At 42.0% G+C, this 24,066-nt stretch overlaps 1 protein-coding gene across 1 annotated transcript; it reads left to right on the forward strand.

Annotated features, from left to right (window-relative positions):
* The first annotated feature begins 214 nt into the window (after positions 1 to 214).
* On the forward strand, positions 215 to 22,422 carry DNAJC8 (DnaJ heat shock protein family (Hsp40) member C8). The gene is made up of 9 exons (XM_030872518.2): positions 215 to 329; positions 2,648 to 2,749; positions 11,846 to 11,902; positions 14,529 to 14,595; positions 15,114 to 15,208; positions 16,769 to 16,840; positions 19,520 to 19,611; positions 20,484 to 20,559; positions 21,602 to 22,422. The coding sequence occupies exons 1-9, from the start codon at positions 252 to 254 to the stop codon at positions 21,722 to 21,724; spliced, it is 762 nt and encodes a 253-aa protein (XP_030728378.1). The 5' UTR covers positions 215 to 251; the 3' UTR covers positions 21,725 to 22,422.
* Positions 22,423 to 24,066: the final 1,644 nt, after the last annotated feature.

Consider the following 24,066-nt stretch of genomic DNA (forward strand, 5'->3'; position numbering starts at 1 on the left):
TTCTGTAACTAGATAGAGGTGATGGTTGCACAACACTGTGAATGTACTAAAGGCCACTGAATTGTTCACTTTAAAATGGTTAATTGTATGTCACGTGTATTTAACCTCGGTTTAAAGAAGAGTTTACTTAGATTGGAGGTGTCTGGCTGGGCTTCGAGCCCTTTAAGAGTCACAAGGGGGAGAGGCGGACCTGTAAGAAGACGTGAGGTGGCGCTTGCGCAGAAGAGTCACATGGTGGCTGGGCCGGGGAAATGGCGGCTCCAGGAGAGAGCGGGGCTTCGGGTGGCGGCGGTAGCACGGAGGAGGCATTTATGACCTTCTACAGTGAGGTGAACACAGAGTGAGGGATGGCGGCAACGGGGCGACCCCGCTGGAGCTACGCTCCCAGCCGGCGAAGGCAGTGGTCCTTCTGGCGTGGATCGTTGGGCAGCTCCTCCTCTCTGGCCTTTGGGGCGGTGGGGGCTTCGGGAGTGTGTGTGCATTTCTTCTTAATATTGCGGCGCGGAGATCCCCTGGAAGACAGAAAGGGGCGGGGGTCCGGCGTCTGCGGGGAGGCGGCGATCTTGGCCAACCAAGTGCTTGGGCGCGCGCAGAGTTCCCCAGGTCCGCGTAGTCGGGGGCTGGCAGCGGCTGGGAGGCTGGGCCTTCCTGGGGGCGACTTAACCGGGTTGGCCCCTGTTTTTATTCTCAACGGAAGCACTCTCTACTCTTAGTTATCTGTAGTGAGTTTTCCTGGTAGTTATTTCTGCCATTAGCGAACGCTAGGCACTGTGCATTTTGCCGTGTAGGCGTTATCTCCCTTTTACAGATGACAAACCTGAGGTTTAGGGAGGTGAAATAATTTGTGCTGGGTCTTAGAGCAGATGACAGCTCGGTATCATGTTGGGAGGGAGTGAGTTTGGTGTGAGCCTCGTTTACTATCACATCTCCAGCGCGTAGAACGTAGTAGTTGCTTAATAAATATTTGTTGAGTAAACGAATGAATGAATAAATGAAGAAAAGAATGGCTTTTGGAGTCAGAGGACCTCGGATTGGATTCGTGCAAGGCAGTTAACGTGACTGTGACAGAATTCTTTCAAGCCATTGATTTTGCAATCCTCAATTTCCACGTTTGTAGAACGAAAGTTAATATTAAAACAAGAGTTTTAATGAGGGTTAAAGGGTTTAATGTATAAGAAAGTTTCATGAAATATAAAGCAGAAGCATCTTTGTAAGAGTTAAAATAAGGCTGAAAGTGGACCTCTTTAGGTTGGCATGGATTTGAGGAATGGAGTTGCTCCCCACCTGGCTGTGAGTTACTGAGAGTAAAGCACCATGTCACATTTCATCTTTTATCTCTGGTAGTTGTAACAGGGCTTGTTACATAGTGGTTTCTCCAAAATATTAAGTTTAAAAACAAATTAATATGTCCATTTACAGTCTGCTTTCAGAATGTCTGATTCACTTGAAAGTGTTAATGCACTAGTACCAGTTTACTGGCTTCTCATGAGTACTCAGCAGTTATAGTGGAACTTGTTTTAATTACTCTTTCTTAGTTAAAAAAAAAAGCAATCCTGTTTTGTTTAATTTAATGAGAGAAAGTGTCTAAAGGAGGACCCTTTAATCATCATTAACTAATATTTATTGAGCACCTGATATGGTCTAGTGTATTGTTTAGGTCCTGGAGAAATGGTAGTGAACAACAGAGAGAAAAGTCCTGTCTTCATAGAGCTTTCATTCTATTGAGAAGGATAAATAATGAATAGATGTACAATATACTGTCAGGTAGTGATAAGTGCTATGAGGAAAAATGAGTGGGAAAAAGAGAGTGGGGGGAGGGGCGTGCTATTTTACAAAAGAGTGAAGAGGGAATATGCTGAAATGGATTAGCTTATTATGTTACTGAGATCCTTTCCAAATCCATTTTGGCCATAGAAATAAAGATGGTATATATAACATGCCAGAGATTCATTCCAACTAAAATTTCAGTTCTGACAGTGGCACCGAGGATGTTTTCCTGGGACTACCTGGTGCTTTTTCTCTTTAGCATTGTGTTCAGGTCAGGGATTTTTCTAGCTATTAGAGTTAGAAAGGCGGAGTTATTTGCTCCCTCCCACACACTTTTTTAGTGCTGCTTTGGGTGTATATTTCAGTGTAATTGTATTTTTCCTTTCTTAAAAAGTTGTAAATTAATGTGAACATTGACAAGTACATCGTTCATCATTAGAGGGGAAGCTCTTTGAAGGCAGTGGCTGTGACTTATTTATTTTTGAATCTTCTTGCTGCCTTGCTCTGGCATCAAACTGTTGGGCTTAAAATTCTGGTTTATAAATTGGGTGATTGGGAAAAAATCTGGTTTACAGTTTGGCTGGTTACGAGTCAGTTGACCTAACTCTCAGTTTTCTTATCTGCGAAATGGGGATAATAGTGGTACTTACCATATAGGATTGTTGAGAGGAATAAACACCTGTAAAGTTTTTACATTATATTAAAATTCAGTAAATGGTAGCTGTTGTAATTATTTCTCAAAGTGTTTAGCAAAATACCTTGAACGTGTAGACACGCACATAAATGTTTACTGAACATGTCTGTGAGTAACTTGTTAAGATGACAATTCAGAGTTCATTACTGAGCTTTACTAATGAGGTTTTTATCCCCTTTATTTTAGGTGAAACAAATAGAGAAGAGAGATTCAGTTCTAACGTCCAAAAATCAGATTGAAAGATTGACTCGTCCTGGTTCCTCCTACTTCAATTTGAACCCATTTGAGGTGAGGTATCTGATGTTGCTGTGGCCCTTGATAGGGAGCTTTACTGCAGGCAGGCTTACCTCGAAACACACACCTAATTTGTACTATGCATAGTTGGAGTTGAACTTGGGTGGTTTATTGTGAGCAGAGCTTGCTCTCATCTTTTAGTAACCCAAATATATATGGATTTATTTTCAAATGTGAAGGAATAGCTAGCCTTGGTAAATTTAGGGTCTTTGATTTAATTTGTTAGTTAGAACTTTTCTGTTTCACCACAATAAAAAAAACCTAACAACCCAAAAATGTTCACAAGATTATAGACAAGCAAATACAATTTTTAGCTTCCTTAGTTTTATAACTTTAAATATTTCCTGATTATAAAAGTAAATCATATTTCTAATAAAAATTAGAAATACAGAAAAAGCAAGAATAAAAATCATGTATAATCGTACCTAAGAAAACACCTGTTTATGCTCCAACTGTTTTTAGTTTTATTTAGAAACAAAGAGGGTCATGCAGTTCATGCTGTTTTATTTTATTTTATTTTTTAAAAATATAAATTATTTATTTATTTAAATTTTTGACTGTGTTGGGTCTTCATTGCTGCACGTGGGCTTTCTCTAGTTGCAGTGAGTTGGGGCTACTCTTTTTTTTTGGGGGGGGAGCTTCTCTTGTTGTGGTGCGCGGGCTCTAGATGTGCAGGCTTTAGTAGTTGTGGCTCACTGGCTCTAGAGTGCAGGCTCAGTAGTTGTGGCACACAGGCTTAGTTGCTCCGAGGCATGTGGGATCTTCCCAGACCAGGGCTCGAACTCCTGTTCCCTGAATTGGCAGGTGGATTCTAAACCACTGCACCACCCAGGAAGCCCCATGCTATTTTATTTTATTTATTTATTTTTTTGAATTTTATTTTATTTATTTATTTTTATACAGCAGGTTCTTATTAGTTATCTATTCCCATGCTATTTTAAATGCTGTATTGTTACATAAACTATTTTTATACACTTTTTAAAGTCTCAATTATTATTTCAACAATTCCTTTATTGTACAATAATTAAACTACTTTCTAATTGTCACAATTATAAACAACTTTGAAACGAATGTTGTTACATCTTATAAAAAACACTTATTGAGCACTTATTAAAAAAACCCTTTTCTCCACTTCATTTTATTGTGGTAAAGTATGCATAATGTAAAATTAACCATTTGAACCATTTCTAGGCATACAGTTAAGTGGCATTAAGTACATTCACAGTGTTGTGCAATCATCATCCCTGTCCATTTCTAGAAGTTTTTCATCATTCCAAACTGAAACTTCAAACCCATAAAATAATAACTCTCCAGTCCTCCTACCCCCAACCCCTGGTAAGCTCTCTTCTGCTTTTTGTCTATGAATGCCTATTCCAGGTGCCTAATACAATGTTTGTTTATGTCTGACTTATTTCACTTAGTATACTATTTTCAAGATTCACCAATTGGGAGCTTCCCTGGTGGCGCAGTGGTTGAGAGTCCACCTGCCGATGCAGGGGACACGGGTTCGTGCCCCGGACCGGGAAGATCTCACATGCCGCAGAGTGGCTGGGCCTGTGAGCCATGGCCGCTGAGCCTGCGCGTCCAGAGCCTGTGCTCCGCAACGGGAGAGGCCACAACAGTGAGAGGCCCGCGTACCACAAAAAAAAAAAAAAGATTCACCAATTGTTTCTGTTTTTTTGAAGAATATTTTTCATTTTAAAACGATCTCAGATTTGCAGAAAGGTTGCAAGTAAGTTGTCAATATGACACCCCATCTCCCTGAAATACTTTAGTGTATTTTCCAACGAACAACATTCTCCTACTGAACCACAATATCACAATCAAAACCAGGAAATAAAGGTTTTTTTTTAGGAAATAAATGTTGATGCTTTTATTTTACTATGTGATCCTCAGACCCCATTCAAACTAGCTAATTGTTTCAATGATGTCCTTTATAGCAAAAGGATCCAGTGTGGAATCTCTGTTACATTTAGTTGTCATGTCTCATTAGTCTCCCTCAATCTGGAACAGTTCCTCAGTCTTTCCTTGACTTTCATGACCTTGGCATTTCTGAAGATTACAGGCCAGTTATTTTGTAGCATCTTTCTCAACTTGAGTTTGTTTGATGTTTCTTCACATTAGATTCAGTTTATGCAATGTTGACAGGAATAGCATAGAAGTGGTACTGCATTTTTCTCTTTGTAACCTGTAAAGTGGTACATGATTTTGATTTATCCTGTTATTAATGATATTACTTGATCACTTAAAGAGGTGCCTACTAGGTTCCTTCATGAAGTTAACTTTTTTCCCCTTTGTAATTGATAAGTATTTTATGAGGAGGTACTTTGAGAATGTGTGAACATACTGTCCTTATCAAAGTTTCAGTTTATTCATTTGTCAGTATAGACTTGGGGTTTCCTATTTTATTCAGTGGGTTATAATTTGATATTACTTATTTCGATGCTCAAATGTCCCAAATTTGACCAGTAGGTTACTTTTAAGCCTTTCCTGTCTTTTTTGATATGTCTTCATCATTCTTTGATTACTAGGCACTCTTGTACTTTTCCTGACCCAGCCTGGAATTAACCATTTCTTTGAGGAGTTCTGATTTCTTTTAATGAAGAATGATATTTAGAAATCAAGATTTGGATGCTAGGTATACCCATTGCCATTGGGATGTCACTACTCCCAGACTCTATTGGTAGACAGAGCTAAGGAGTGTGTGTGTGTGTACATACACATACACGTATTACATAGAAGTTCAATCCAACATCACAGGGTTTATTCTAGGGTTTTTTTCCTTTCCATGTTCATAGTTCCCTTCTCTGAGAAATCTGGCTCCCACTGTCTTTAATATATATATTTACTTAATTGATCCTCCTGTATGACTCTGATCTCGATCTCCCATTGCCATTCCTTCCCTCATGTGAATGACCTCCTCACCCTGCTTCACTCTGACACCAACACCAGGTTGCCTCACTGTGCAAAAACCTTTCTCCCCACACCTGAACTCTAAACTCCAATGCCAGGTCACCCTTTGGTGTGGGTATGTTTCTCACCTGACTCTGCCTCCCTGTGCCTGCCCTCCACCCCCAAGAGCTCTCTTCGTCCCTCTTGGGCTCCAGCATCCTCCCCACCAAGCAGGCATGCTTCCTTCCTACCCTGCTCTGGTTTTGACACCCTGTGTCAGGCTACCTTCCTCTGGGAACACCCTCCTCATCTTTATTGGGTTCTGACTCCACACTCCAGGTCCCCCCCTGCATGGAGGTCCTCTTCACTCTGCTCATGTTCAACTGTCTGTGCCAGTTGTACTTGGGCTCCTACCCCTCAAGTTGGGCTGCCCTGTTATATTGGACGCTCTCCTACATGGGCACCCACCTCACCAGGCACAGGCTTCCACACCCCATGCTAGGCTTGGGCTTTGTGGAGATGTCCTTGCTTGGGCTCCTGCACCGTGTGCCCTCCCATATTGACAGTCTCACTCTGCTTAGGTTCTAACACCCTATGGCAGGCCACCTGTCCATGGAGGTGCCCTCCTCAACCCACTTTGGCACTCTTATGTCAAGTTACCCCTCTGTGGATGCTCTTCTTACCCTGTTGGGGCTCCAGCACCACATGACTAGCCGACACTCCTTGTGTGGTTACTGTCTTCTTTGTCCCAGATGGTCTCTGACACTCTGCTCTGGGCCATCTTGACTCCTCACCCAAAGTAGATGTCTACTTCGCCTGGCCCCACTTAACATATTTGAAAGGGAAGAGGAAGACGAAAAGCTTAAAGAGTATTTAGATATGATTTTGGGGAGGGCGTAGGGGGACATAATATGTTTGAAAGGTGATAAAGAATTTGATGGTATGTCCTTTCTGTTTAGTCATATATATATATATTTTTTAATATTTATTTATTTGGTTGCACTGGGTCTGTAGTTGAGGCACGCAGGCTCCTTAGTTGTGGCATGCAAACTCTTAGTTACAGCATGCATATGGGATCTAGTTCCCAGACCAGGGATCGAACCCTGGCCCCCTGCATTGGGAGCATGGAGTCTTATCCACTGCACCACCAGGGAAGTCCCTAGTCATATTTTTAAATTGAGATAGTATGTACTGTGAAAAGGGGACACATGATCATATAACTTACCCGTTTATTTAAGATAATTAGTGTTTCCTGTGGAGATCTGTTGATGAGGAGTAACAGATTGTTGGGACCAGTATGAATGCTAGGATTTTACTGTCCTACCAGTTAATGTGGTCTGGAACTTACTGTCCCATAGCTCCTGTCCTGATTATAGGAAGTGTGTTTGTTTTTAAATTTTATTTATTTTTTTCACCTCATGGCATGTGGGGTCTTAGTTCCCTGACCAGGCATTGAACCTGGGTGGTTGGCAGTGAGAGCTCGGAGTTCTAACCACTGGACCACCAGGGAATTTCCCGGAAGTGTGTTTGAATGTGTAAAGAATATGGTAAGGTTGACAAACTTGGGGAGGTGCCACATTGTGTTTGAGTGAGCAGGACTCCATCCATGACTGTCCGTTAGAACTTTTGTCTTTTCTCTTTCATACAGATCTGCTGGCCACTTTATAGGATGGGTGTCATTGTCTTTTTTTTAATTGAAGTATAGTTGGTATGCAATGTTGTGCTAGTTTCAGGTGTACAGCAAAGTGATTCAGTTATACTATATATACGTGTGTGTGTGTGTATTCTTTTTCAGATTCTTTTCCATTATAGGTTATTACAAGATATTGAATATAGTTCCTTGTGCCATATAGTAGGTACTTGTTGTTTATCTGTTTTATATATGGTAGTGTGTATCTGTTAATCCCAAACTCCTAATTTAGCCCCAAGCCCCCGCCAGTTGTCTTCTTACAAAGTTGGTTTTTGACCCTAAGTCAGGATTAGGTGTTCCTAGCAATTTAGGAAATAAGTAACTTCTGTTTTTTCATGCAACAACTACTGAGACATCTAAATGAATCAGGCTTTTCTCCAGAGGTAAGCAGACTGGTTTTTTCCTACTAAGGAGAAGTGATGCAGTAATAGCTGTCCTCTTGGCTATAAATTGAAATGCGAGTAGTTGTCCTATATACCATCTTCCTGAGCAGCAGATAGAAAAGGGACTCTGATGGGTCTTATTACAGGAATCCTAATCCAGGGGGCATTTTCCCCCGCTTCCTGCCATCACTGCACTATTTGGATGCATTTCTAACCTTCAGCCATTTTCTAAACATCTTTCTTATGCATTCTACAATTGTTCTTAGGTTAAGGGCCCTCCCCTACTTCCTTCCATAAGCTTAGATGAACCTGTGCGCCTGCTCAGCCCTGCCTTTTTCGTGTTGCTTTTTTCTGTTTAACTTTATTTTTTATAAAGATTTTATTTATTTATTTATTTAATTTATTTTTGCGGCAGGTGGGATGCGGCGCGAAGGCTTCTCTCTAGTTGTGGAGTGCAGGTTTTCTCTCTCTAGTTGTGGCGCGCAGGCTCCAGGGCACGTGGGCTCTGTAGTTTGCGGCACACGGGCTCTAGTTGAGGTGCGCGAGCTCAGTAGTTGTGGCGCGTGGGCTTAGTTGCCCTGCAGCATGTGGGATCTTATTTCCCTGACCTGGGATCGAACCTGTGTCCCCTGCATTGTAAGGTGGATCCTTTACCACTGGACCACCAGGGAAGTCCTTCTATTTAACTTTAAAGCCCCAGAAGGCAGCACCACAGACTTCGTTTTCTGTTTATCTTGTTTAGCACGTTGGAAAGAAAGGTGTTTATCTCACAGGATTCTGGAACTTGCACATTATTAACAGGTCAGAGAGTTCAGATGTGACCCAAGACTGGATTCCTCTTTCAAGCAGAAGATCCTAAAGGAGACTCTGGCGGTTTATTTGAGTGCAGGAACTTATATAAATGCCACAGTCAAGCGTTTTTGTTTCTGTGTGATGACTTATTAACTCTCTGAGGTCCAAGACCGTGGATTTTTCTTTGCAATATCCCCAAAGTCTGAGACACAGTGAGAGTTCAGAAAAATCTTCCAAGAATCTGAACAGACCTGTGAGCTTCCTTAGAGCCATATTGGTTATATGGTATTTATCATTTTGGTAAGAATTATTTGTGACTTGTCTGTCCTTTCCCTTGTGGACCTTAAATTCTATGAGGACAGTAGTGAGCGCAGGATCTAGCAATCCCAGGTGCTCCATAAGTTTGTACTGAATGTATAAAACTGGCTTCAAAGGGGTTTGGGCTGCAGGTATAGGCCCATTGTCTTCACTGTGTTTCATGGCCACACATGGCACCTCCAACTCTTAACGATAGAAGAGGAGTCGGATTAGCTAGCTTTGAAGGCACTCAGTGAATATATGTTGCTAGTGATCAGTACACATATGATATGACCCTTGGAAAAATAACTTTTGTTGTGTGTGTGTTTGTGTATATTTATACATACCCTCTTCATTTTTGCCAAATCATCTGAAAGTGAGCTGCAGACATTGATGCTTCATGCCTAAGTACTTTAGCATGCATCTCCTCAAAACAAGAACACATTTCCACATAACCACAACGCCATTGCCACACCTAGGAAAAACCACATTACTGCAGTTCAGCAACGTCATCTGGCATAAAGTCCACACTCGAATGACTCCAATTGTCCTAAAAAAAATCTCAATTATAGCTATTTTATTTTTTAACCTGGGAACCAGTCAAGGTTTATGAATTACATTTGGCATGATTAGTTCTAGGCTATAGCTTTATTGAGGCTTTTTTTTGTGTGTGAAGGTGGGATGATTTCCGTCCTTTCACATTCATTTTGAATACCTTGTTGGGTTTGTTGGACTTCGGTTTGCTCTAGTACATTCCTTTTCCCCAGAACCAAGGAAAGGTAGGGTTCTCCTCTGAATATTTGTGTGTGTACAGTTACCTCCCTTTGTCTGTAAATCGTAATGTGGCTGCATTTTTTCTTTTGAGTGACTTTTCCCTGGTTCCTTTCTCCCTTGGGAAGGTATGATGGGGCGCACTCACTCTTGAAAGTCTTTGTTTTAATGTTCTTCCTTTTCCCTCACCCCAGTTGTATGCCTGGCATTTGAGAATGGGTATGCTCTTGTAGTAACCTTCAAAAGTCTATTGAATGCAGGGGTGATTCAGCTTCATTGCCTACCAATAACTGCGGCTGTAGGTGGGCTGTTTGAATGTGTTGAAAGCTTGCTATAAATCTTGACATTATTTGTTGTCAAGTTTTTCTAAGACTCTAAACATCTGACTAAGCTTGGCAGATTACTTTTCAGTTTTAATTTCTCTGGTATGTAGTTTTCTTTTTTTTTTATAAATTTATTTTATTTTTGGCTGCGTTGGGTCTTTGTTGCTGCGCACGGGCTTTCTCTAGTTGTGGCAAGTGGGGGCTACTCTTTGTTGCAGTGCGCGGGTTTCTCATTGCGGTGGCTTCTCGTTGCGGAGCACAGGCTCTAGGGGCATGGGCTTCAGTAGTTGTGGCATGCAGCTCAGTAGTTCTGGCTTGCGGGTTTTAGAGCACAGGCTCAGCAGTTGTGGCGCATGGGCTTAGTTGCTCCGCGGCATGTGGGATCTTCCCGGACCAGGGTTCGAACCCATGTCCCCTGCACTGGCAGGCGTATTCTTAACCACTGTGCCACCAGGGAAGCCCCTGGTATGTATTTTTCAAGATTTCTTACTTTTTTTTTTTTCCTCTTTGCCCCCTTTAATAACTGATCATCAGTTCTATTAACTTCAAGTGCACTTATTTCGGACCTCTGTCATCATTTCTTACCAGTGCATCTCAAACTGTAATATGATTGAGATCACCTGGGGATCTTGTTGAAATGTTGATTCTGATTCAGTCACACTGAAGTGGGGCCTGCTCTTCTGAATTTCTAACAGACCTTCTTACCCTCTGCCCTTCAGCACCTTCTTCACACCTTGAATACTAAGTACATAAATGTTAGGTGCTATGTTGAATCCATGGACTACACTATGAAATCCTCTGGTTTAATTGTATGTCTTATAATAAAGCCTTCTTTGAAAAACTCTTATTATATGGTAATTTAAAAAAATGTTTCCCCTGCTTATTTACCTTTGCATTTCCAGTGTATAGCAGCATGTTCAGCAGGTAGTAGCTGCTATGTAAATGTTTGAATGAATGTGTGTTTTTGTGGTGAGGGAATCAGAATCCTTGATGACGAATGTCAACACCAGGATACCCAGGTTGGAGAAGAATGATAAAACTTATCTTTAAAACAGTGTTGCTCAAAAAATACAGACTTTGCTGTCATTTGACCGAACCCAATTCTACTAAGTTCTACTGAGCTGGAATCAGACTTTCCTGGAGTGAACCCCTGGCATGGCTCTCAGATTTCCACTCTGGGTTGAGAACTGTTGAGCCATGTAAATTATAACGTCGAGCCACGTGGACATTTCTCGATTGAGATGAAAATCAGCTGTGGGGGGGCTTTATTTGAAGATCTACAGTTCTCCCTCATTAAAAAAAAAAAAAAATCAGGTAGCCAGCCTAATTATTTCCATGTTGAGTTGCTGTACTTTCTCCACATTTGCAAAGGTAAGTAGAGGGTGGGTGCTTTTCTTAATGAATGAAGGAGAAAGGCAACATTTTTCTCATGGTCTGTAAACATGTCCCTAGGTGTAGGGTAATTTATTATTTTTCTGATGGAGTGAAAGAAACCACTGAATTAATTTGAGAACTCTGAAACACTATAGCTATTATTCTGTTATTGGTTTACTCATTTATATTTCTTGAACATTTTTTAGAACTGTATGTCAGGTACTGTTATAGAATGCTGAGTACCGTTCTAGATGCTGATTATAAAATGTATAATTATTGGGCATCTCTTAAATCTATAAATTCTTTTACTCTCTTTTACAGTTTTGATTTTGTTGTTGTTTGTTTGTTTTGCGGTACGTGGGCCTCTCACTGTTGTGGCCTCTCCCGTTGCGGAGCACAGGCTCCGGACGCGCAGGCTCAGCGGCCATGGCTCACGGGCCCAGCCGCTCCGCGGCATGTGGGATCCTCCCGGACCCGGGCACGAACCCATGTCCCCTGCAACGGCAGGTGGACTCTCAACCACTGCGCCACCAGGGAAGCCCTACAGTTTTGATTTTGATTCTTCCAGGTTCTTCAGATAGATCCTGAAGTGACAGATGAAGAAATAAAAAAGAGGTTTCGGCAGGTATGATACTATATTCCTGTAATAGGTGGAGTTTGAACCTTTTAAAAATGTATTGAGTGCATGATTCTCTTAGGACTTGAGGGTTATTATCAGGGCATTCTATTATGACTTTTGGGCCAAAATTTAATCTTTTTTTTTTTTTAAGGCTATGTAACTCGGAAAAAAATCTTACAGTGACATACAAATCTTAAATAATTTAATGACCATAGCTTACCTGTGAATAGGATGAATTTTACATCCAAATAGAATCTCTCCAGTTCCTTAATTAAGAGAGAGAAGTACAAGTTAGAGTAGTAGAGCTTACATGGAGTCATACTTATCAAATCCCCTGGCTTCTAGGAGATTCATAACAGTGTTTTATTTTTAAGTTCATTTAACAGTGTTAAATGATTTTATTTTTAAAGTTCTATTCCTCAGTAATTTTATCTTTTGCAAACTTATGTGAATACTCAAGATACTTGGTTTAATATAGAGTGCTTTCAGAAAGTTCTCTGGGAAAGGAGATCCACAACCTCTGATTCTTGCCCATTCTAATATTAAATAACTCAAGCTGTAGAGTTTTATAGTAGCCTTTTAAAACACCCTTCCAGTTTTGACAGCTGAGTAACCCCCCAGCCTTTTCTTCTATGAGTTGAATAATCATACTCCCTGTAATGTCTTTGCAAATTGGATTTTCTGTATATTTCATGTCTTTTTTTTTAACTTTCCTCAACTTATATCTTTTATATACTTCATATTTTAATAGGGCCTGACCAGTGCTCAATATAATTCTCAGCTCCTGCATGACAGAATTGTTAATATCCAGTGTTATGCTTGCTTTTTCAATAGTCATTGCCTCCACATTGCTGACTCATGATCATCTTCTGATCTACTGTTAAGCCATGGTGTTTTTATCTTTGCCTACTCAGTCATTTCCCATTATATAACTTCATAGCTTTTTTGCTTCCTGACTTCTTCTCTGCACTTACATTCAGCTTTTTCCCCTTCTTCTAAAATTTCAAGTTTTCTAATGTAATGCATTAGAAGTCTTTCCCAATTCAATAAGCAGTCATTCAAATTCATAGTCAAAACTTTTAGACTATTTATGTAGCTATATGAAGAACTCAATAAGAGTTCTTATTTAGTCATTAATAGAGCCTAATAGTTAAGAGTGTGGGTGCTGGAGCTGTATGACTCGAGTTTCTGTCTTGGCTGTACCTCTTACAAGCAGTGTGAGCTCTGGCAAGTTACTTTCAACCTTCCTGTGCCCTGTTACCTCATTTGTAAAATGCATGTAATGATGGTGGCTGCCCCTGGGGTTTTTATAAGGATTTGAAGGAGGCAACACACCTAAAGCACTTAGAGTAGGTCTTGGCCTATGGTATGTCCTCTTCATGTGCTAGCTGTTGCCATTGTGTGTTAGTATGCTAAGTTCTTTACTCATTATCTCATTTCATCCTTACAACAACCCAGTGAGATACAGGTATACAGTATTGTCCCACTTAGAGAGGAGGAAACTGAGGCGGAGATAGATCAAGTGAATTGCTCAAGGTCTCACAGCTAGCAGGTGATTGAAGTTGAAATTGGAGCCCAGGATTTTGGCTCCAGTAATGCTGGATTTAGCAGTAGATCCCTACTTGATGTCATCCCCGAGGACAGTCCCTCTGTTCAGACTGTTTCTGTCTGTCGGTGACAGTAGGTCAGTGGTTCTTAACCCTGGCTGTCGGTGACGGTAGGTCAGTGGTCCTTAGCCCTGGCTGTCGGTAATAGTAGGTCAGTGGTCCTTAACCCTGGCTGTCGGTGACAGTAGGTCAGTGGTCCTTAACCCTGGCTGTCTGAAAGGATCACCTATGGAGGTTTTTGCTTAACTTTTTGTTATAAGAAATTTTTGTTATATTTTAAAAAGAAAGAATAAAACAATGAAAGCCCATATATTCACCATCTATATGCAACAGTTCCCTTCGTTAACTATATATGTATTTTTGGCAGAACTGTAAATTACAGACACTATGATACTTCACCCCTAAGTACTTAAGCAGTTATCCCACCAAAGTAAAAAAAGGACATATTCTTGCAAAACTACTTGTCACACCTAACAAATTAACACTAATTCCTTACCATCATCTGATATCCAGTCTAGTAGAGGTTTGAAAAGTACAGATGCCAGAGACTGATTCAGAAGGTCTCAGGCTGGAAAGTAGACCTCTGTATTCCTAAAAATCTGCACAGGGTTGGAACGCAGCCAGAACTGAGAGCCACTGCTCGATATTAGAAGTTCTTTTAGGAAAGAGGTGATATCTCAGACCTGTTTAATCCTCTCTAGTGCTCCATGTAAGAAACATAAAAGGAACTTGGTACTTTTTGTTCTTTCCTTCCCCCTCCCAAATTATCACAACATCTTCATAATGCTAGGCTTACATTTGTTCTCAAATAAATGTTTTCCATCTGTGCAGTTACCTATTGGTACTTGAATTTTATTAAGGACTAACACTTCTGGGCATTTTATGATATTTATTAATTTTTTAAAAATGCTTCTGGCTGACAGTTTTTGCCCTAATAAGAGCTTTTGGTTGTAAAGAGGCACAGTGCAGGCGAAGAGTTACTAAACGTCCCTCTTATTGACAAAGCTTATCTTCTCTTATTATAGTTATCCATATTGGTGCATCCTGACAAAAATCAAGATGATGCTGACAGAGCACAAAAGGCTTTTGAAGGTATTTGTATATTTACCTGCTTCTGAGTAACATATTGTCAGTGCTCGGGACTAATTGTTCCTAGTCCTGGATCAAGAAAAGAATGTTACAGTTTTGTCTTCTGGTCATGAAGAAGCTGTGGTTTTCAGTAGAACGGTTGTCATTCAAAGCAGAATGTTGCTGTTTAGAAATAGACCTTAACTTTGGTTTGTTAAAACTTTTATGTGCCAACAAAGATTGTTACTGCATAGGATCATTTTTTTTCCTTTGAACATAAAAAATAATTGGAAGAATTTGATCACTGAGTTAAATCTAGATGTGGTGTATTTAACCTTGAGCATATATTTAATTTTTTTCCAAGGCTCTCAAGGAAAATCATTGCTGTAGTTGTATGTTTTTAAAGTAGTTTAACAACAGTAAATGATTTAACAAAGTAGGGAATGCGTTTAGACGGCACAAGTCCATTTACACTGCCTGAGTATAGTTCAGACTTTGAGAGGGTGTTTGCAGAAACAGTTAATTTCAATGTTTTGCATTAGCTGTGGACAAAGCTTACAAGTTGCTACTGGATCAGGAACAAAAGAAGAGGGCCCTGGATGTAATTCAGGCAGGAAAAGAATACGTGGAACACACCGTAAGTATTTATAGTGCTGCTGTGTTTACAGGAAGTATTAGTAAGCCTTGGGCGCCTTGCCTTGTAGGAGGGTAAATGTTAACATTAACATAGCAATGCCTGACTGGCCTGATGGGCCTGATTGCTCCTGTGGTCTCCACCACTTTGCTGTGGTGGTGAACAGTGCGTGCCTGAATCTGGCATTCACTCCTAGAGCTCAGGATAAGTGGCCAGGACGCTGCTCCTACCTCTTTCCCTAGCAGTCCCTTGTTGTGGAAAGAGGGTTTTTCTTGCTCTCTCATCGCAGTACCCCATTCTGAAAGTGGAACAGTGGAGCAGCCGTGGTGCTGCTTGACCCTGGACTTTTATGCTTGTCTCTGTGAAAGGGTTGAAACGAGGGCTTGAGAAAGGCTGGCAAGGGGATATGAGTAAATATTTTTTAAAAAAAATAGAACGAGATACATGTCTATATTAATAATAGGGTTGGGAAGGACTCAATTGAAATAAATTCAGTTTTAGCTGTCTTTATTTTTTTCCATTACCTAAATCTCCCGAGTGGTGGGAAATGTTAAGATAGCTTCCTTGAGGTAAGAAAGGTCTTTGTTGTATTTTTTTACTTGCTAGGGCAAGAATCTTGAGGCTGTTCTTTAAGAGCAGTTTCAATTGGGAGTGAATATGGATGTGACCTTTTCTTTGAAGAGCTTTGGAATCTGTAACAACTATATAACCAATAATAGTAACGAGGCCAATTTAGATGAGGGACATGAGTAAAAAGAAGAGACAGACTGCCATAACTGTGTCTTGCTGGTCATGTGTTGGAATTTGAGGGCCAAATTCCGGTAGAAACCAGAAAAGAACCTGACAATTTGTCCCTGAATTATTGTGATAGTTACCCTTCCTCTGTATTTTACCTGTAAAGGAGCCACCCTCAGGCTTTCTGACCACAGGGTGGCAGTAGGGCCTTTTTGAGCTTGGAAGGCACTTGGCTTTTTGCCGGACTGAATGGTAATTTAATGGAGTAATGTCATTCTTTTGTGAATGGATATATTTATTTTGGGGGGGAATCTCAATGGTGGCCAAAGTGATGAAAACATCAGTTAATGTGTTGTGAAGATCGTTGGTTTAAGGAGGTTTCACTGAAAAGTATCCAGAATGCCGTTGCAGAAATGCCAGAAAACAATCATATTGGATGCTGCAAATTCTGTAGCTTCTTTAAAACTTGACAAATGTACTTTTTTTTTTTTTGCTATAAACACATAACCACAAGCCATGAAAGATAAATGCATAATCTGTTCAATGTATCAGAGGCTCTTTGGATCTGGCCTAGGATCTGATAAGTTGGGGACAACTCCCCAGCCGGTCCCCTTGTGTTGGATTTTAGATGAGTTAGAGAAAGGACCCCTGGTTCCTAGTGTTCTTTGATTGCGTTGCTGTTTTGGAGGGGAGGGGAGTGGCTCATCTTTTCTCAATGCAAACTTTTTGTTATACCTGTAGAAAAATGCACATATTCTATGTGTGCAGCTTAATGGATATTCTCAAAGTATGAGCGCTCATTTTTTGATGGAAAAAAATTCTTTTTAGGTGAAAGAGCGAAAAAAGCAATTAAAGAAGGAAGGAAAGCCTACAAATGTGGAGGAGGATGATCCTGAGCTGGTAAGTTAAATATGGGAAAAACCACCTCATCTCGTGTGAATGGGTTCACTGATTGGTGGCTTAAAGAGAGGGAAGCTTAAGGAATGTTGCATACGTGCTAGAAACATTTTCACTTAAAATATTAAAATGTATATTCATTCTCCTTTTTGAAAAATCCACCTTTTTTTGGACATAGGGCTATGGCCTTTCCTTTGAGCGTTTGTCTGCTCATTGGAGTTCGCAGTAGACTTTATTTTATAAAACACACAGAGCATTATCCATAGTTTCTGCTTTTAATTTCTTTTGAAGAACATTGAAAACTTAGGTACCTGTGAAGCAGAGCAAGAGCAGAATCCTAGATTGTTTTTTCAGTCTTTTCCAGATGTCTCACCTGTACCTAATTCCACAGCGGTTATTTTTAGGGACCTGTGTTTGACTCTTTCTAAAGCATTCCACTTAGTTTTAAAAGAACCAACAAGCATTTATTTTTATAACCACACTCATCAATTTCTGTGATGTTTAAATCACATAAGTACAGTAGTAATTGCAACTGGGATAGACAGCTTTGGGAGCAACCACAAATGACTCTTGGTAAACAGCTGTCTACAGCCATGGGTACCCATTGTGCTGCAGGTAATAATGTGCTTCCAGGGAAATGGCAAGCATCTGTTTTTTTTTTTTTTAATTTTTATTTGGTTGCGCCAGGTCTTAGTTGCGGCTTGCGGCCCCCTTAGTTGTGGCATGCAAACTCTTAGTTGTGGCATGCATGTGGGATCTAGTTCCCTGACCAGGGATTGAACCTGGGCCCCCTGCGTTGGGAGTGCAGATTTTAACCACTGCACCACCAGGGAAGTCCCCGAGCATCTGTTAATCCTGTGGGTTCTTCAGTGGAGATTGGTTAAGAGAGAGATTCTATTTATGTATTTGTGTCTGATTGCCTCACTGGCCTGAAAAATTTTAAGTCCTCTTAATCTTGCCTCAAGTTAGGTCAGTAAATAACTTAATCCCCATGCTTATTTTAAAAGATTTATAGAGGAGCAGCTGTCTTACTGCTGCTGGAAACTGCTCACTGGAAACTTCCTATCAACTTCTTCCATCAGTGATTTTACTAACAGCAGCTGGTCCCCTCTTTGTTTGGTGACACTGCTTGAGAACTGTTAGGCCATCTTTTCCACTAGCCACTTGTTTGGGGTTTACTCCATTCCAGTATTGTAGTTTTTTTTTCTCCTCAGCCTTACTTTCCCTTCCCTTTAATTATCCTTTTTAGTCTTTTCTGAAGACCCTCTTATAAATATTCCTTGCTCCTCCTAAGTTGTTAAGAACCTTAACTTTTTTTAGTTGTCTTTTTTTCCTGCTTATAAAGGAACACATGCTAATGCTAGAAAATTTGGAAAAAGCAGAAAAATATAAAAAATTAAAATCACCAGAAACTGTTCATCCAGGAGCTTTTAAAAATATTGAAATATTCATTACAGATTCCTTCATCTCTTTGATGTTTGTCCTCATTAGGGGCTGGAGTTTGTCAGCATTGCTTTCATTGAGCAGTGCCTGGGAGGTAACAGTATTAAAGAGAAGTGACATTAATCTGGGGATTCCTTTACTTCCCCTTTTTTCATATGTCACTCTTGCTCCATTGTCTCTGATTTTCGGATATAAATCGTATGAAATCTGCATGATGGGTTATTTTTTATATTTCTTTGTATATTTAAAATATATTTGGGGGAAAAAGTTTTAAAGATAAGAGTTTTGTTTTCTATCTAATGCTGTGTTACCTGTTTCTGCCAACGTAAGAGTCAGAATATAAGCTCAGCTGCATACAACTGAGACCCCAGATGACAGTGGTTTGAACAAGTCAGTGACTTTTTTCTCTCCTGTGTAGTAAGTCTTTGGGAAAATGGCTGCTGGACTGCGTGTCACTCAAGGACTCAGTGTCCTCCTTTCTGTGGCTCTGCCAACAAGTGTGTTGCCTCCATTCTCACAGTCCGGGATGTGTCATCACCTCACCCATGTACAAACAGCAGGATAGAGGAATAGGGCGGGAGGGATAAGTGTGCTTCCTCTAAGAACACTCCAGAAAGTTGCTACATCACTTTTCCTTATAGCTCATTAGCTAACACAAGTTACATGGCCACGCCTAGCTACAGAGAAGCCTGAGAAATACAAGCTTTTGCGCTGGGTGGCCATGTGCTTTAAGATAAGGGAGTGTACAAGAAGGTAGAACACGTCATGGGGCGAGGATAGGGGACAACTAGTATCTCTGCCACAGTTGGGAGACTCCTGAGACTAGTCTGATAGCACCTGCATATCTCCAGTACCTCTCTTGGTGCCTAGCTCAGAGTAATTATAAAATATGCGTGAAAAGAAAGAATGAAAGTTATTTTTGGAAGTTCTTTGGAAGAAAGGACCCTCCAAAATTTCAATGGTTGTGATAAGTGGGTAAAATTTTTTTTTTCTCTTAATTGGTGCTTTTTACCAGAGCAAGGCTTCTCTGTATCATCTGAATGGTGAAAGTGGAAAGAGCTCATAGGAGGATGTGTTATTTATCTCCCAGGAGAGAGCCAGCATCCTGAAGTGGTTCTCTCTGGAGAGTCTTTTTTCCTTGCTGGTCTAATCTGCTTTTGTCCTGGGCTCCATCTAAAAATATTTGATTCAAATTGCTGGTAAAATATTTACTTTGTTTTCTTCTTAATTTTTTTGTAGTTCAAACAAGCAGTATACAAACAGACCATGAAACTCTTTGCTGAGCTGGAAATTAAAAGGAAAGAGAGAGAAGCCAAAGAGATGCATGAAAGGTATATATTAGTATATTCGTTTAAGCCATGTCTGAATACCTAGATTAACCAAGATGGTCTTCGGAGATTTTCCTGGTGAAGGAATTGTTACAGTACATCGTTTAAGAGACTGTCTAAAATAGTTATCTGAAACAGCCAAACTTTTGAATCACTAGGGTAAGGAATTCTCTCTGACTTTTGGGAAATACTGAATAGGCCTGTCCTTAGGGAGTTTATAATCAAGAGTGCTGTGTGTTTTCTTCCTGATTTCCTGGAGTGAAGTAGGCAGTTATTCAGGCCAGAGCCTTTTGTGTGACTAGTGGCTGCAGCTTTGGTGAGTTTGTAGTGTTGTACAGTGTAATCACTTACAATATATTTGTTGCCGGAAAGTATGATTTCCCTTTGCTCATCAGAAATCTTGGGTTAATTTAGTTGATGTATTTTGTATTGCTGATTGGTGTTTAGCAATAACTAGGTTTTGCTAGCTGGGGTTGTGTGAAATGGCCTTGTTTTAGTGTCGGGTTTTGTCCAGAGATCCTCTTGAACAAGAACCTCTGCTATTGTCATGGTCACTCTACTGAAGTAAGGTGGCCTGGGTTCTTGAGATGGCAGGGACTGGGCCTGGAACCTCCGATTATTGTTGGCTGGGCTTTGACGACCTTGTCTGTCTCTCTCTGTGACAGGGGTATCTGTATCTTGCCCCACAGTCTCATCTGCATGTTTTAGAATGACATTTGTGCAGTGCTTTGAGCCCTTTCCAGACAGCCGTCTTTGGAGAACTCTAGGGAATTGGTTTACCTTATACGCTTGCTTTTGTGGGGAAATGCCTAACTTGTATGGTTAACACAGTCTCCAGGTATCATGTAAATCCTATGGCCTGGTTTTCCTCCTAGGAAGCGACAAAGGGAAGAAGAGATTGAAGCTCAAGAAAAAGCCAAACGAGAAAGGGAGTGGCAGAAAAATTTTGAGGTAAGTTTCCAAGGTGGCCAGGGACTCTTATTCCAGAGTAAGAAAACTTCCCAGCATGGAAGCTTGATTCCTGGGCATTGCCAGGACTGACTGGGGTGGACGGTCGGGGAAATGGCTTATGTGGGGAAGAGCGGGGGCTTTGGGGACTGAGTCCTGGCTCAGCCACCTCTGCGCTCTGTAGCTTGGCAAGGGCATGATAGGCACAGCTGCAAGTGGGCTCAGGAACAGTGGTTGGCACCTCTAATTTAGGGGGTAAACGTGGAGTAGCGCCCTATTTAGAGGTCTGTTAGTAGAAACCGAGGTTCTTGTGACCCCGGTGTCCTGCCTGCAGAGAGACTTAAGGCGTGATTCCTCTTTGACATCCTGGTTATATCCTTCAGGAGCTCAACCAGTTTCCTGAATTGAGCACCATTTGGTCTTATCTTCTGTAAGATTTAGGACTCAGGGTAAGGATTGGCTAACCAACGATGATGGCTTTGTTTCTGTCCCACTGAGTGAATGCACAGAGAGAAGATGAGTAGGCCCCTCGGTGAGGGGGAGGGATCCCAGTGGCCCTCCCAGCACAGCTGGCCGGGCATTGTGCTGGCCTCACGCCTCCATCCAGATTTTAAGGGGCAGAAGGAAGGGGCGGGGGAAAGAGCGGCTGTACTGCTGGCAAGCCAGATGGCTTTGAGAAAAGGATGCAACCTCTGAGCCCTGGTGTCTTCGTTTGTGAAATACCAGTGGCACGACACACCGCAGCTTTTTGTGAGGGTTAGAAAGAGCGTGCAGTAAGTGTCTAGCCCAGAGGCTCCCAGCAAACGATGGCTTTGTTGTATTATTCGTCTCATCCTCCTTTCCAGCCTGTGGCTTATCTTGCCTTCTAGGGGTGGTATGACCCTTTCCTGGGCCCATGGAAGGGGCAGAAAAGCTCTTGCTCTGTTCTACTCTTGGATTATTCCAGAGGACTGGGCTGGGCCGAGCTGGGCTACAAGGGGGACGGCAGAGCAGGCCCTTCCTTTCCCTAACTGGTTTCCTCACCTCAAACCTCTTCTGTGCTTAGGAAAGTCGAGATGGTCGTGTGGACAGCTGGCGAAACTTCCAAGCAAATACAAAAGGAAAGAAAGAGAAGAAGAACAGGACCTTCCTGAGACCACCCAAAGTAAAAATGGAGCAGCGTGAGTGACCGCCTGGGGTCACAGCCACAGAACCTTCCCTCACCTGTCTCCCCTCCTGCTTTGAAGGACTCATTCTTTCCTCCCATTTTCACCCCAACATAGAGTAGTATTTGCTTTTTAGTCCATTTTGTTTTCAATACAATTTAATATCAATCAGAGTAATTCTTTTGTACATTGAAATGAGGGGCTCGGTTTAAAAAGAAACCTACCCCTACCCCTAGACCAACCGGGATCTGGAAGGTGCCACCATTGGTGCTGCCTTCTCTTCCCGCAGCCTGTAACTTAATGTTTTGTACTTCACTGAATTGTGATGGTTAGAAACCTCGTGTATAGTTTGTGGAAATCATCCAATTAAACATATTGCTTAAAATGGTGTTGCCATGACTTCAGAGACAAGCCTGGGCCACCTTAGGAAGCCCCTTTCCTTCAGTTGCTTGCTTCTGGGTGTGGCGTCCTTCGAAGCCCCAGATCAGATGGGAAGGCATTGGACACACAGAGCAGTCACTCGATGTCCTGACGTCCCGTGGTGTTTGGCATGTGCTTTCCCGTCTGACTGGCCAATCCGTGTGGCATGAGGCTCCAAGCCACCCAAACCTGTTCACTTTCCAAAGAGCTAGCCATCCTCCCTGCAGTACCACTGTGTCCCAGCCTGTCTGCGTTTGTTAGTGGTAATATTCTGTATGTGTAATAAATTTTTATACCCGAACCACTGGTGTACTGTTGCTCAGGTAGTTTTCCACGGGTGAGTCTCTTGTCGGGCTTGGCCCATCCGCACAATGCTTTGGAGTTGCATGGACCTGGCTTCTGACCCCTTACTTGCTGAACCTTAATTTCTTCATCTGCAAATGGGAATATAGATCACTGGCAGCTTTCAGGGAGGATTAGGTACAGCATATGTAAGGTAACTACCATAGTGCTCAGTGGGTGTTGCCAGGATTATTTCTGTGCAAAATGAAAATACTGATTATTTTGAGGATTAAATGAAATAACGTATGGAAGCATCCTGCTTACGGTATATACTCCAGTGTCGTGCTGGCTGTGAGAGACAGGACCAGCCCTTGGGAGGGACATAAGGTGAAAACTAGAAAGGTGACACCTAAAATGTGAAGACAGGAGAAGCTGGGTGACTTGAAGCCAGACTTTTGCATTGTTTTGTAGATGAGTAAAGATGTCCAGTAATCACAGAGGTACAATGTCTTGTATCAAGAGATCCTGCAACTTTGACTTGCTTTTCTATGGGAGGGGACAGAAGCTTGGGTGTCTTACTGTCCTTCCCAGTGCAGCTAAGCGAGTCCAAACTGCAGGTGATTAGACCACAGCGGGTGGGTGGGAGGGGTTCTAGCTAAAACCTGACCGAGGCAGAGAGAGGGAACTGTTTAGTCACCCGTGGCGGAATGACACCTGTCGTGAGGGAATGCTGATCGTCCTGGCCAGGGAGGTGCCGCCCACCTCCCTCCAGGGTGTGTGTGTACACACCCACCCCTTTCTTAGAGCTCTGCAAGCTCGTGAGGGCCAGGCCCTGTCTTTGTCCTCCAGGAGGTTGTACCAGTGATCAGCTACTGGTATGCTTAGGCACTCAACAAATACGCTGGCTTTGGGATAAAGTGGTGAACACCACGGGTCCCTGCTGCCGACCACATCCTACTGGGGCGTGTGGATGGTGAACCGGTGCAAAGATCATGAGAGGCGCGATGCGTCCACCGCTTCGAGGAGGGGGCCTTTGATCCTGTTCTTAGCGGCCAGGGAGTGTTTCCTGGAGGAGGTGACCTTTTCAAAGTCGGATGTTTTCAGCTGCAGGGAATAACTAGCGTAAACGATTTGGGCCTGTTTTCTCACATAAGTCTGGCGGCAGGCAGTTTCAGGTGTTGTTCATGACCTCAACGGTGACACCGAGGAACCAGGCTCTTACTCAGCTTCTCCCTCCTCTCAGGAGGGCTTGTCATCTTCCAGGTGTAGAGTCTCAGAAGGTGGTGCCTGCACCACACCCCATATCAATTGCCAAGCGAAAGGAGTCATCCATGAAGCAAGACTTTCCCCCAAAGGTGTCGTTGGCCCCAAAATGCGTGACGTGGCCACCTCTAACTGTAAATTTGGGAAAACAGCAAAGGTTAATGGGCAGGCCCTAGACCAGGACTTGCCCCTTGGGACTGGACACCAACTGTTTCCAGTAAAGTCTTGTTGGCAAGGAAGGAAGAAAGGGAGATTGCCCAGCATAGGTGAGTTAGGACTTGAGGGGAAGATGTTTCCATCAGAGGGAACAGTGTGTGCAAAGACCTGGAAGTAAGAGCATAGCACATTCTTGGAACTGAACGCCCTTTGTCACGCCTGGAGCAGAGAAGTGGGGTGAGGT

This window comes from Globicephala melas, chromosome 1 (genome assembly GCF_963455315.2).
Source record: "Globicephala melas chromosome 1, mGloMel1.2, whole genome shotgun sequence".
NCBI lineage: Eukaryota > Metazoa > Chordata > Mammalia > Artiodactyla > Delphinidae > Globicephala > Globicephala melas.